Source organism: Calonectris borealis, chromosome Z (assembly GCF_964195595.1).
Source record: "Calonectris borealis chromosome Z, bCalBor7.hap1.2, whole genome shotgun sequence".
NCBI classification, from domain to species: domain Eukaryota; kingdom Metazoa; phylum Chordata; class Aves; order Procellariiformes; family Procellariidae; genus Calonectris; species Calonectris borealis.
Window position 1 is genome coordinate 16451581 of NC_134352.1, and position 14071 is coordinate 16465651.

Below are 14071 nucleotides of genomic sequence, written 5' to 3' on the forward strand. Positions count from 1 at the left end.
CCCCCTGTCACTCCAGAAATACAAATGGGTTCTGCCCCTTTATAGTTTGATGGCATCAGGGTGCACTGTGCACCGGTGTCTACTAGAGCCTTATACTCCTGTGGCTCTGATGTGCCAGGCCATCGAATCCACACAGTCCAGTAAACCCGGTTGTCCCTTTCCTCCACCTGGCTGGAGGCAGGGCCCCTCTAGTTCTGGTCATAGTATCCATCTCTCACTTCTTGCAAACGTGAGTCAAGAATTTCTTCATTGCAATTACAATCCAAAGATCAGCCCTTCTACTCTGTCTGGGGAACTGTTCACTGGAAACTGGACCGTCGTGAGACAGGTTTTTCCTGACAACTGGAGCAGCATTTTTCCTGGGAGAACCCCCTTGTGTGATTGTTTTTCCTTGCAACTCATGTACATGTGCCTCTAGGACGAAGGTAGGTTTTCCATCCCACTGCCTCATGTCCTCTCCGTGGTCACGCAGGTAAAACCACAGGGTGCCCCGTGGTGTGTACTTTCGATATCCTCTCTCTTGAGGAGAAAAACGCTGACTCCTAATGGCTGAGATACTGGTCCGTACAGGTGGAGAATAGGACATATCCTCTTTGAGTTGCTGGACCTCCCGGGTCAGTTTCTCCACAGCCGAGACAAGGGAGGAGGAGATAGTTTCTTCAAAATCCCGAAGTCTGCTAACCACCTCATCCACCGTTGGTGCTTCTTCCTCTTTCCAGCACAGTACTGCCAACAAACTGGCATACGATGCTGGTGCGCTCCGTACCAAGTTGCGCCACATGGGTCGGGTGCACTGGACGTCATCTGGATCTTTGGGTGTTCGGACGTCGTCCAGGTCACTATAAACCACCTCCAGCACGCCTAGTTCTCTCAGGTACTGGATACCTCTCTCCATAGTGGTCCGTTTGCCTAGGCGATATATAACATCTTCCTTGAAGGGATACCTTTCCTTTACGCCTGACAGCAGTCGCCTCCAGAGGCTGAGGACCTGTGTCCCTTTTCCGATTGCTTTGTCAATACCCGCTTCCCTAGCAAGGGATCCCAGCTGTTTGGCTTCCTTCCCCTCTAATTCCAGGCTATTGGCCCCATTATCCCAGCATCGGAGCAGCCAGGTAACAATATGCTCGCCTGGACAACGGCCGAAATCTTTCCGCATATCTCGCAACTCATTCAGGGATAAGGATCGGGTGGTTTCCGTCTCGTTTATGAGTTCTTCCTCTTCCTCCTCCCCTCCTCGTGATGGCCCTGGTTTTCCATCATCCTTTTCTACACGACCTGACTTCCGCTTCAAAGATTTCTTCTTCTGTACAGGGGCGACGGATACCAGCGACGGTTGGTCCTCTGGTTCAGCTGTAGTACCCGTCGCAAGGGTTTGGGTAGCTGCAGTGCCTGTCGCGGGGGTTGGAGTATTTGTAGTGACTGTTGCCGGGGTTTGAGTGGCTGCAGTGCTTGTCGCACTGGTTGGAGTAACTGCAGTGACTGTTGGCGGGGTCTGAGTAGCTGCAGTGCCTGTTGCGGGGGTTGTAGTAACTGTAATGACTGTTGCTGGGGTCTGAGTAGCCATAGTGGTTGTTGTGGGGGTTGAAGTAGCCACGGTGCCTGTCGCAGGGGTTTGAGTAGCCACAGTGGTTGTCGTGCGGGTTGAAGTAGCTACAGTGCCTGTCGTGGGAGTTTGAGTAGTCACCATGTCTGTTGCCGGGGTTGATCTCTGGACAGTATTCCTGAATAGTTGTTTAACTCTAAACAAGGCCTGAACCACATTCAGGAGACATAGCAATATGATCATGCTTGTTTGAACATCCCAAGGATATTCAAAATTCTCAGGGAATATTGTGGACGTCTTCATGAAGAGGATAGAAGAAAAAGGAGTTTCTGAAGATATGGAAGGGAAGGTGAACAAGTGGGAGAAAGTGTCCCATCCTGTCTCCCCACTAAATTCATCCTCTGAGATGAAGACGTAAGAAGTGTAATTATTAATAGTTTCCAAAAGATAGCTCCCGAAGAACAGGAATGATGGCAGTGCTGAGTACAGGCTCGTGACTAATAATTTTATCATAACATAAAGCCAGGTCACACAGTATAGCAAAGCAATGACCTTAATCCATTTCCCAGAGATGACCAACCCGACATACAAACTGATGATCAGCAGTATAGACAGCCAGTAAGGTGCTACATACCAAAACTGCAAGAACAGATCCAAAAACTCTGAGAGCAAATAAATCAACATTGTGAACATCGAGTACTAAACTTATATAATGAATGCTTATAACAAATTTGTTTTAACCCGTTCGGGTCAGATGTGTCGTTATCTCAACCCTTCGAGCCCCACGTTGGGCGCCAAAAGGGACTGTCGTGGTTTAACCTGGCAGGCAGCCAAATACCACACAGCCGCTCACTCACTCCCCCCACCCCCAGCAGGAGGGGAGAGAATCGGAAGGGTAAGAGTGAGAAAAACTCGTGGGTTGAGATAAAGACAGTTTAATAGAACAGGGGAAAAAAAGGGAAAATAATAATGATAATGATAAAATATACAAAATGAGTGATGCACAATGCAATTGCTCACCACCCGCGCTGACCGATAACCAAGTAGTGATCGGTACTTCCTGGATCACGCCTACCCTTCATATACTGAGCATGACGTCACATGGTATGGAATACCCCATTGGCCAGCTGGGCTGGCTGTCCTGATTATGTTCCCTCCCATCTTGTGTACCCAGCTCAGTCAGTAGGCACGGGAGCTGTCCTTGGACTAGGAGGGCACTTAGCAACAACTGAAAACATCAGTGTGTTATCAACATTCTCCTCATACTAAATCCAAAACACAGCACTAGGAAGAAATTTAACCCTATCCCAGCCAAAACCAGGGCACACCATTCAAATACTACAGAACAGTTAGTCTGAGTTGGTTGTGTTAAATTTCAGGCCAGGAGATTGTTCATTTTTAACCTGGCTAGTCTGGCCAGAAAATTTCTTATTCCAAATGCATCTGGCAACAAAGTATGAATGAAGAGAGTCAGCTCAAAGCATTCAGTCTATACTAGCCCAGTTCAGGCCTCTTTCCCAGGTGCTTGGCTACATGCTCACATGTTTCTTTCTCTCTTCCACAAACATATACATAGAAGTTATCTGTCACTGTAAGATCACTACTGCATTAGGGCTTCCTAGTCTGTCAGACTGTTTGTAGGATGCAGGCTTATTTTCTACAAAGGTTGGAAGGGATGTGCAATAGGCAATGCAAAGGCCCTTTTCCAGAGAGGGTTACTTACTGGTTGAAGTCACGTAATTTGTCTCCTGTGTTCCTGTGTGGTACTGGGAAGATCTTGGCTTGTGGACAGCCTCTCACAACAATCACCTTGTGCTTAGTTTGTCGATGTGATACTTGTCACCTGTTCTTGGGCTAACATCTTTCCTTGGGTACTCTCCAGTACCAGCAGCTCCCCCCCCAACTCTTTCTGTGGCAGTGAGGATGCTGATCTTTCAGCCTGCTTGGTTTAATAGCTCTGTGGGTTTAAAGTGTGGAATGTTCTGCAGGTACAAGTAAAGTTGGTACTTTGAATGTGTTCACTATTACTTAATGCACAGCAGCCTGAAGAATGTAGTCCTAAAGATCTCAACGTATGCACTCAGGTCTAGTGGGTACCCTTACCTTTGACGCCTTTCCGTACAGCGGCGCTTTGACCTTGACAAGGAGGGAAAAAGTAATTCCCTCAGTCTCCCGTAACTGTTTGTACACTACAGTGTTGAGAACCTCTGAGATACCCACAAGAAACATGATAATTTGCCTTTCAGAGTAGGGTTTGAAATGAATGTAAATAAAACATACAGTGCTTCCACACTAAGTAACCAAGCTAAAAGAAATCTGAAATATGAATAATTGTTTCAGACTACCATTGTGTATCCTGTGTACCAAATGATGTGCACAAGGGACTGTGTGTCTGTGGGGATAGTGAGTGTATGCTGTTGTAGCCTTGACAGCCTAAACTGACTTAAAAATGGTGTTGGATTAAGGTTGCTCAAAGCAACTTAAGTTCTGGCATTTCCTTGCCAGTTTTTAGAGTTTGACTTCTTTTCAGAACTGGTATTGGCAGCAAAACAGAAGCCAACACTTTCAAACCAGCTGTCAGGCTTTCGAGTCCTAGAATGATGATTTGTTCATGGTCACCTTTTCAAAAGTACCCAAGAGCTTCAGTTTCCACAGCTTCCTCTGTGGAAGCTAAGGAACCTCAGCAATTTTGGGAATAAGACTGCTTTTTTAAATTCGTGTATCTACCTTTAGGACTCCAAATCTATCAGTCTAGGCTTTCTCACACAACACTTAGAAGTAGAGGTCTCCAGGTCATGTCTAACAGAGCTGTTGAACAGCTGGCAAAACCAAACCCATTTGATGACGTCCTCATGTTGGAGATCATGTTGGATCAAAGCAGAGCTGGTGTATATTTTCTTATCTAAGTGGACGTGTGAGAGAGAGAATGAGGCATGGGAATGTGAAGTTTTGCATAGTTTGCATAGCTTTTGCTTCTTTTATGTCCATCCTGGGAAGTGGCTGGAGGGAGCTTTTTTTCCTGAACATTCATCTATGTACGGACAATTCATTTAAAAGGAAGAATAAATAGGGTAAATATGTTTTTGTTAAAACATACGCGCCACTAAAACATCTTTATGCGTGTTACAAATCCAGGAGTGGTAAAACAGCACTCCTGCAACATCCTGTAGATGGCGAGATAGCTTGTTTGTGACAAAGGCCAGAGTTGGTGCTCTCATAGCCATCTGCTTCTGGGGGCAGCAAGTCATATGTTCGCAGTTATTTCAGCTCTTGCTCACTAGTCCATCATAAGTGGGAGGTTAACAATTCTTCTGCATTTTTTGTGAGACACTTGTCTTGCGGATAGTGTTTGTTTAACCATCTGAGTTTTGAATGTCTACATGCTGCCCCAATGTGAGTGCATCTTGTTGAATGGAACTTCCAGCAACTTTCCAGTGGAGCAGAAATTGCAGAACTGGACCTACAGTTCAACAGAGCACTTGAGCTCTAGCTGGTTATTCTGGGATTAGTGCTGTTGGTTCACTGTATCATTTCATTGCTGGAAATGGAGCCTCTTCTCTTTTCCAGTTATTTAATGGTACTTCTGTTAACCTGTTGATCCACCAAACTGTCCCACTTACAGGAAAAACTGCAACTATCCTTTGCATTTTTCAGGATTGCTTGCCAAGAAAGCTGTTGAAGCTGGTTTGACAGTGAAGCCGTACATTAAAACTAGCCTGTCCCCAGGAAGCGGGGTTGTCACTTACTACCTGAGGGAGAGTGGAGTTATGAGTTACCTTTCCCAACTAGGGTAAGAGTGCTTTTCTTACTGCTGTCCTATGGCTGCCTAACTAAAAGGATTGACAACAAGTGATGCAATAGAATAACTATTTCTCTGTACAGCTTAAGGTATGGAAGGTACCCTACAGCATGATCCATCATGATCCTGCATTGCTATTGTGCTGGCTCATTTTGTGCCAATGAGGGAGAAGTCCCATTGCCTGCCGTAGCTTCTTGAAGACTTGTGTTCTTAAGCAGGAAAATGGGTTATTTTTCAAGAGTAATGGTTTTAAAATAGCATAAATGACACTATGTTGTTGTTCGTCTTGCTAGATAACACATTTCCCAGATCTTCATTCTGTGTGCATGGACAGTCACTGCAATGATAAAAATTGAGCATTCTCAAAAATGCTGTTTTCAGCAGCAATTCATTTACTAAAACAGTACATCTTCTGAAAATAACCCTAGCCAACCACTAAGGGGTTAAACGTTTTGCTCCAAAATAGCTTTTTGTTCACTGATCATTTTTGTGCTGTCTAGGTTTGATGTGGTGGGTTATGGCTGTATGACATGTATTGGCAATAGTGGACCCCTACCAGAGTCTGTTGTTGAGGCCATTACACAGGTATGCAGCTTTTCCTGTGCAGCTTATTTAGATAAGCTGTTGTCTGTTGTGTGCTGTTCTAAGCTGTGATATACTGTGCCATGACCCTTCCAGCTGTGTGTGAAGTAAATTCAGTCTATATTCTCTTTCCTGTGGAAGTGCTATGGGATTGTTTGGAAGGAGACAGTTCTGTGAGTGTCCAGTCATTGATGTTGTGCCACGGTGCAATTCTGCAGACCTGCTGGGTGTGTGGAGTCTGCAAGCACCTCAGCTACCTTTGTCTCAAATTCTCTTGCAGGGAGACCTCGTAGCGGTGGGTGTGTTGTCTGGCAATAGGAATTTCGAAGGGCGTGTCCATCCCAACACCCGTGCTAACTACCTAGCCTCCCCGCCACTGGTAATAGCCTATGCAATTGCAGGGACTGTCCGGATCGACTTTGAGAAAGAGCCTTTGGGTAAGACAGTGGCAGGATGCTTCTTTTCACAGCTTATAAACTAAAATGGTTGGAATTAAGCCCTTCATAAACATCTGTGCTAGGGAGGTGCTTCAAATGATTGAGTACCTCTGGGATACAAAGCATGCAATTGTTAAGAAACAGAGCAACAAGGAGTCTGTATGGTGGAGAAAGGGGAAAGCCAAGCCTCACCCATATTCTAATTCCATAGGGACATCTTTTTGGTTATATCTGGGTGGCAGTCTTTCATGAGCAATCTGACCTAGTAGACTTTCTTTGAACAGGAAGTTCAGCTAGACAACCCTCAAAGATCCTTTCCAACCTAAATTATTCTATCAATTATTCTGGAAGGCCATTGGAAATCACAAAAGAAGGCATATGTACAGGCATCATCAAGTCTATGAGGCCCTCTTCTGTCAGACTCTTGTAGGTGAAATAAAATGTGTCTCATGAGTGTTGACAAGGTTTGAAGGAACACATAGCTAAAGGACACCACAATAAACTTTTTCTTTCTTTCTCAATGGAAAATTTATGCAACAAACATAAGAATACCATTTTCTACAGGAATAAATGCTTCGGGGAAGAAGGTTTTCCTGAAAGATATCTGGCCAACAAGAAATGAGATTCAGGCTGTTGAGCGTCAGTTTGTTATTCCTGGGATGTTCAAGGAGGTCTACCAAAAAATAGAGGTGAATTAATCCCTTGGGCAGTAGTTTGATGCTATTCTGAAGATGTTAAATAAGCTGATTTTGATAATGAAACAAACCTTTTCCTTCTATTGCTTTTGCGCCTGTTCTGACAAGTATTCAAATGAGATTTTTTTTTTAATGGCTTCTAATTAATTAATTGGTTCTTACAGATAGTCGTGTCCTGAAAATTGGTCCTTAATGATTCTTTTATATTTGTAACATATCGATGATGTGTTTTAAACAGTCATCCCAGGCTGATATTAGAAAGTAAGATATTCCAGCTTCACAGATGTTTGGTTTTTTTCATCTGACATAAAATTAATTTGCATTACTTAATAGCATTCACATCAGAAAAAAACTTGTACTTGGTAACATCTTTCTGCAAGCCTTTCTCAGGTACATGCTAGGAAAGCTTCTTAAGATTACTGATAAAAACACTTGAGAATTATAAAGTGTTATCTGTCTATACAATACAGGTTATTGTCAGAAAACTGGATGAGCAGCTCTTCTTTTGTAATGAAGTGAGGGTTTTCCTAACTCTTTTAATAGATAGAATCATTGAAAAAAAACCCCAAACATAATGTATATTGTCATAAGAATTTCCCAAAGTGCTTTAAGAAATACACAAGGCTTTTGCTGAAGTTAAATTTGTAATTTTACCTGGATTCTGAAGTAATTCCATTGCTTCTGAAAACTTAGAAATCAATGGGATGTTTTTGTGTGTTTTTCAGACAGTAAATGAATCTTGGAATGCCTTAAATGCTCCTTCAGATAAACTATATACTTGGAATCCCAAGTCAACTTACATCAAGTCTCCACCTTTCTTTGATGGTCTGGTACGTGCATACTTTCCCCTTGAATCAAGCCAAAGTGTGTAGAGATCTTGACTAATGTTAAAGGTGAAGCAAAGCCACTTCAAGGGGCTTGGGAGCATCCATCATAGCCTATTGAGGACTCAAATGTTAGAATTACACTATTGTATTCATTTTAATACAAAGGCATGAGTCAATCTGAAAATTGTAAGGATTCCCTGTCTCTTCAGGGCTTTTGAAAAGTCTCCTTTTCCTTTTAAGCTGAAATACTTTTAAATAGTCACAAAGCAAGTGAGGGAAAAGGACAGGAAACGAAACCCACCTAGGCAAAATTCTGCCTGCCTGCATTTTGTACCAAATAGTTCAGTGTTCAGATTGTTATTTCAGTACCATTTAAAAGAAAATGCAGATTCCAATGCATGCAGATGTCTAGGAATCCTGGATTTTCATCTGCGTTCATTCATGTACTACAGGAAGGCTCAGCTAACTTTTTTGCCTCGTCTATTTTCTTCGTGCGTGAACTTGCTGACAAACAGCCAGGACATCATATTTTCTTCAAGAACATAAACAGTTTTAATAGGGTTGTTTTTTTTTCTTTAGTCCAACTTGTATAAAAAGGGAGACTTTATTTTACAATTTGCACTTTTGAGAAAGGTAAAGGAATTTTGTATCATATTTTAATTATTTTGTTTGTATTGATGACTGTTTAGACTTTGGCTCTTCAGACCCCGAAAACAATAGAAGACGCCTATGTTCTGTTGAGTTTTGGGGATTCTGTGACAACTGACCACATATCTCCAGCTGGGAATATAGCAAGAAATAGTCCTGCAGCCCGTTATTTGACCAGCAGAGGGTAAGCACTACTTCTTGTTCTTGTTACAAATTGAGAAGAGGAAACAAGCCACAACTACTATATCATCATACAGGCACACATATCTGCTGTCTGTTCACATATGCTTGCATAGCTTGACAGATGCCTGGAGAATGTATAAAAGAAGAAAGAAAAGCATTTCTTTCTCTGCTGTTTCAGGAGTTTTCCCCAAGTGTAAGAACTTGCATAGAGTGTGCACGTCTATTACACTGGAGAGCTGAAGACCTCTCCTTGTATGGAGAGAGGGAACAAAGATAACTTTCAGGCTAGTTTTTGCAGTAAGTCTATTCATAAATAAGGGAATCAGGATTTGTCTCCCTATCAAAGCAAAATGATGCTGGTCCTTAATGCCAGAAATTCTCACTTCTTCTAGCATGTGCAACTATTTCACAGATCTAGGCTATCAGGAGCTACAGAACATCCAGGAGTTTAGGTTTCAGCACAGCTGCGAAAACTGGCAAAGCTATTGTGGTTGGAGTCCAAATTGCTGTAAAATGTTGTCTCTTTCTATGGCCAGCCTATCAGTTTAGTACTCTGGGTTCAACTTAAGGCAAGACTAGGACTTGCTGAGTTGCTCTATTTAGTCTTCACAAATAATAGAATACTTTTATTCTCTGGTTTAGCACTTCTTAAAACTTCAGTGGTGTTTTGAGGAACAGCACTGACATTAGAAACCAAAAAATTTTCACTAGACCTAATAATTCTACAGAGGAAATTGATTAAAACAGTGTGATCTACTGAAAACTAACTGCTATGGATGTTTGGCCCTCTGCTATCAGTCACTTCGAAATCTAAATAGTCCTATGAACATTACAAAACAGATGTTTTATGTCATAGCTGCTGTTTGGATGCAGCCCAATGCAAACAGTCCAATTTGCTGCCACATTGCAGCACATTTTTTGTTTACTGCTTAGGCTGGAGTGTTCCCTCATTCCCGTAGCTCTGGAAATGAACTTTTTCTTCTGTAGTTCTAACTTGCAGCAGGGGCTCTCTCTGCCTTCTAGATGTTTAACACAGTGGTGTCTCTACTTTTGTTCTAGATGTGATGGTAAATAATGAGGAGGATTTTCAGTAGCCAGTTATTAAGAACTGTATTGTGTCTTCTGACCTAACATGAACTATATCCTTGCATTGCTATCAGATACTGTTTTCTAGGGCAAGGAATGAGAATACTGTGGAAGCTGCTTTCTGTGACCAAGTTGTAGGCAGACTTCTATTTTTTTTTTTAATTTTTTTTTTTCCTTCAAAAAATATAGAAGTAGAAGTATCAGCTAACTGGATGCTACTGCCATGATGGGAACTATGTATGTACCTGCCTCAGAAACACCAGTTCATTACGTTCTTTTTTTAAAGCACAGAGTGCTTTTGTCTAAAAACAACGCAGTCGGTGTTTTTTCTTTTTCTTTTCCTTTAATAGCTTGACTCCTCGAGAGTTCAATTCTTACGGCTCCCGCAGAGGGAACGATGCTGTCATGGCCAGAGGAACATTTGCAAACATTCGCTTGGTGAACAAATTTATTGATAAACAAGGACCTCAGACTGTCCATTTCCCTTCTGGGGAGACTGTAAGTACACATGCTGCTCTAAACTGAGGCTCACTGACAGTAAAGTAGATTAGTACTGGCTTTCCTTCTTACAGCTTAGGTCATTTACTGAAGTGCCTTTTAAGTAAAGCTAATGAGAGGACAGGAGCTGTATTGACCTAGGGAAGCAGGTCACACATACCTACATAATGTGGTGCTATCAGGCATACCAACGGAGAGTATAACTACTGTAGAAGTGGTAGTGGAAGGTGCAGGTTTATGTTGGGAGTGAGATCAGGCTAGAAGCCACAAAGCACTATATGGTTAATATCCTTAAAGTGCTGCTTGGCAAAAAGTGTGGGCTTCAGCTATTTATGTGGGGATACTTTTTTCCTTGTTTCCCTGGAACTGTGCTTCCACCCCCAAAAAGTGTATAAAGTGTTTGGCATTTTCATTCCAGCTGGACGTGTTTGATGCTGCAGAAAGATACAAGCAGGCTGGCCATCCTCTGATTGTGCTGGCTGGGAAGGAATATGGCGCAGGAAGTTCCAGAGACTGGGCAGCTAAAGGACCATTCCTCTTGGTGAGTGACTACAGTAAACTAGGAGGAGGACAGTACTTAAAAGTGCATTCATTTGTCAGGAAGACTAGCTTATGACCAACATCTTGGGTAGCTCATTCTCACTTTTGGTCGCAAGAGGTATTCTGAAATCTCAGCTGCCTCCAAGAGCCACAGTAGAGTTGCAAAAACTATTTAAATATTGATAGATCCTGTTCAGACTGGAAGCCTGGACTGATCTTCAGCTAGAAATCCACAAGGCTACACCACAAAGGCCACTTTCTTTAGTTCTGCTTCCCATAACCCAGTAAACCTTGGGTCTGCTTCCAGCTGCCTCCTTCAGCTTACTTAGTAGGGAAGATAGAAACTGTAAGAGAAAAGTAGTATCAATGAAAATGAAATTTAGCATGGCTTTACTATGCAGATTGTAGGGATGCTTAGCAGTATTGTTATAGGAGCCTAATAGAAATCCATGTACAGTGAAATACCAGTTTTGTTCTTTGTCTGTCCTGTCCTACACCATTTACTAGCCTGAACTCTGATTCAAACTTTCTTGGTGTGGAATTTGTGAAGGCAATAGTGTGTGTATTATTAAACAAAGTTTTAGGAGAGTTTGTGTTTAATATTACATTTGTCTAAGTTTTTGGGTTTGTTTTTTTTTTCCCCAGTGGTGATTTTTTTTGTCTTAACTGTATTAACATACAAAAATTTAGAAATAAATTAAACTGCATCTTGGAGCTTGTAGTGTAGGAGGGCAACACTGAATTAACAAGAATTACGGACATGACTAGTGGTGCTCTACATAAGACGTGTTAAAGTAGTATGCAGGATTCCTGAGAAAGCATATGTAATTTTTTGACAATCAGACTTCTTTTCAAGATATTTGAAAGTTAACATATAATCAAGTCATCCTGGACAGTCCGCTGTCAGACAGACCTACTGACTCTACCATAGCTGGTAAATGAAGTGGAGGGGACCACAAAAGTACCAATTCCCTTCCTATGAGCACAGAAAGACTATCCTGAACCATGAAGACAACTGTACCTGTTGTGTGTTTCCCAGGGTATCAAGGCTGTGCTTGCTGAAAGCTATGAGAGAATTCATCGAAGCAACCTAGTAGGGATGGGAGTGATTCCTCTGCAGTATTTACCTGGAGAGGATGCAGGGACTTTAGGACTCACTGGACGGGAGCGCTACACGATTATCATTCCTGAGAAACTAAAACCACAGATGAACATCCACATTAAGGTATGAGACACCTAAGAGCTGAATTTTCTCAATCACTGTAATTTCACTCAAAATTAACTGTCTTTTTAAACAATGTGCTTTCATATGGCAGTAAGCTTCTCTCACTTGAGGAAGGGAGAAGTCAGATGGTGAAGAGGATGAAAACAGTCATTGTAATAGGGATTTGCTATGATGGGATGTAGAAGTCCTATATTTTGGACCAGTCTTTCAAAGTCCACTATAAATTTTTCTGTCTCAGTTAAATGTTTGAAGAACAATAGAAAGTGAACTGTAAGTAGTAAATTAAATAAATTAAACTAATTTATTTAAATTAATTTAAAAGTAAAATAATTAATTGACAATTCAACTGACAGAATATTGTACACTGCAACATTCAAAGTGAAGTCTAAGCATACCCAGCATAAAATCTAGTTAAACTTCACACCCTGTATTTGAAAGACTTTTTTTTTGTCTAGCTTTGCCTCCAAATCTATGCCCTTTTTTGAAAAATATTAGCATCTGCGATAAAAATTTGGTTTATTCTTGATTGGAACATCTGTAAAACTGACTTACTTAACCTAATAGCACGAAAGTCTGCTTTTGTACTGCTGTTAGCAAAACAATGTACTTACTGCATGTTCATTTAATGCAGGTGGTCTCCCTGGATTAGTTTCTGGATTAGTAAAAAACAACAGTTTTTTATGTGTACCTCATTAACTGCCCTGAAATGGAGAAAGTATAGATCCCAAATTGTTGATCAGCTTATCAGTCACAGATGTGCATTCATCTGGAAGTACCTGACTAGAGGAGTCTTAAGTAAAACACAATGGCTTTATTCACTTCATGCACTTGTCTTTGTGCTTTTCTGATTCCCAAACACTAGGCCTCAAAGAAAGCTAATAAAATTAATATTGCTGTTGTACCTAAACCAGAAGAATGACTACATAGAAGAACATCAAGAATTAGTTCTTGAAAGGATGGTCAGCTTTCATGCCACTAGGCTTATATTGACAATAAATCTAAATGAGGCATCAAATGCAATGCAAGGAGACTCCATACCGTGTTTATTATGGTTTGTTTTAAACCACTTTCCTCTTATGCAGCTGGCTGTGGTCTAGTGTGGAAGGAAATATTGATGTCCAGTGCCTGTTCACTTCAGCTTTCTATCACAATTTCTTAAGATGGCAAAACTACCGTAATAGTCCTTATTTTACTATGATGTCATGTAACATCTGGAAGGTTCTGCTGCTTGAATGACTTTTTTTTGACCCCAACAGCTGGATACTGGGAAAACCTTTCAGGCCATCATGAGATTTGATACTGATGTGGAGCTCACTTACTTCCACAACGGCGGCATTCTGAACTACATGATCCGTAAAATGGCATCCTAATCAAAAACACTAAGCAAAAACATCCAGGTACAAGCCTGCTTCTGGTGAGCACAATAAAACTATGGTAATCATAAATTTGAAAGCGTGAACCATAAAGTGAACATTTTTTTCGTGGATTGTATTAGAAGGCTTGTTTACAATGTTGAATTATTCTGCGTATCAGAAAACTGGACACGCTTGCCCAGTTAAAGTAAACACCATTTATTATTTGTTTTGTATGGTGATTGGCTTGACTTACCTTAGAATGCAGTGCAAAAGTCATTAAAATACTGCTGGAACCTGTGGAACTGTTGAAGATCATGTGCTGATTTCATATATTTGGTCCATTTAGTTTGACTCTGAAGTTAAATTCTATGCTTCTATCAGTGGTCCAAAAATTAACTGACAGTATAAAAAAGAATTTTTATTCCTTCATGATTACCTAATACTGGCTTGCTTTCTTATTCAGTTGACCAGAATCTGAATCTAATACTGAAATTAATTATTTAGCTGTTTGTTATTAATTTTAAAGAATGTGAACTTTGTTGTTTAAAATCTAAGCCTTTGTGGAAAGGTGGACTTATTGGGGATAATATTTCTAATGGATAAAATTAAATTTATTTTCAAGAAGCTTGCTGGTTTTTGTCATGTTATCCTCA

The 14071-nt window shown here is 41.1% G+C and overlaps 1 protein-coding gene across 4 annotated transcripts in view; it reads left to right on the plus strand.

Annotated features, from left to right (window-relative positions):
* Positions 1-14042, plus strand: part of ACO1 (aconitase 1) — a 45009-nt gene extending 30967 nt beyond the window's left edge. For all 4 annotated transcript variants that reach the window (XM_075136937.1, XM_075136940.1, XM_075136938.1 and 1 more), the window contains exons 12-21: positions 5198-5333; positions 5843-5927; positions 6205-6361; positions 6926-7050; positions 7782-7886; positions 8573-8715; positions 10151-10298; positions 10717-10839; positions 11878-12063; positions 13320-14042. In XM_075136937.1, the coding sequence (XP_074993038.1) occupies positions 5198-5333; positions 5843-5927; positions 6205-6361; positions 6926-7050; positions 7782-7886; positions 8573-8715; positions 10151-10298; positions 10717-10839; positions 11878-12063; positions 13320-13433 (1322 nt within the window). In that variant the 3' untranslated portion in view covers positions 13434-14042. The remainder of the gene's footprint in view (positions 1-5197; positions 5334-5842; positions 5928-6204; positions 6362-6925; positions 7051-7781; positions 7887-8572; positions 8716-10150; positions 10299-10716; positions 10840-11877; positions 12064-13319) is intronic.
* The last annotated feature ends 29 nt before the right edge of the window (positions 14043-14071 follow it).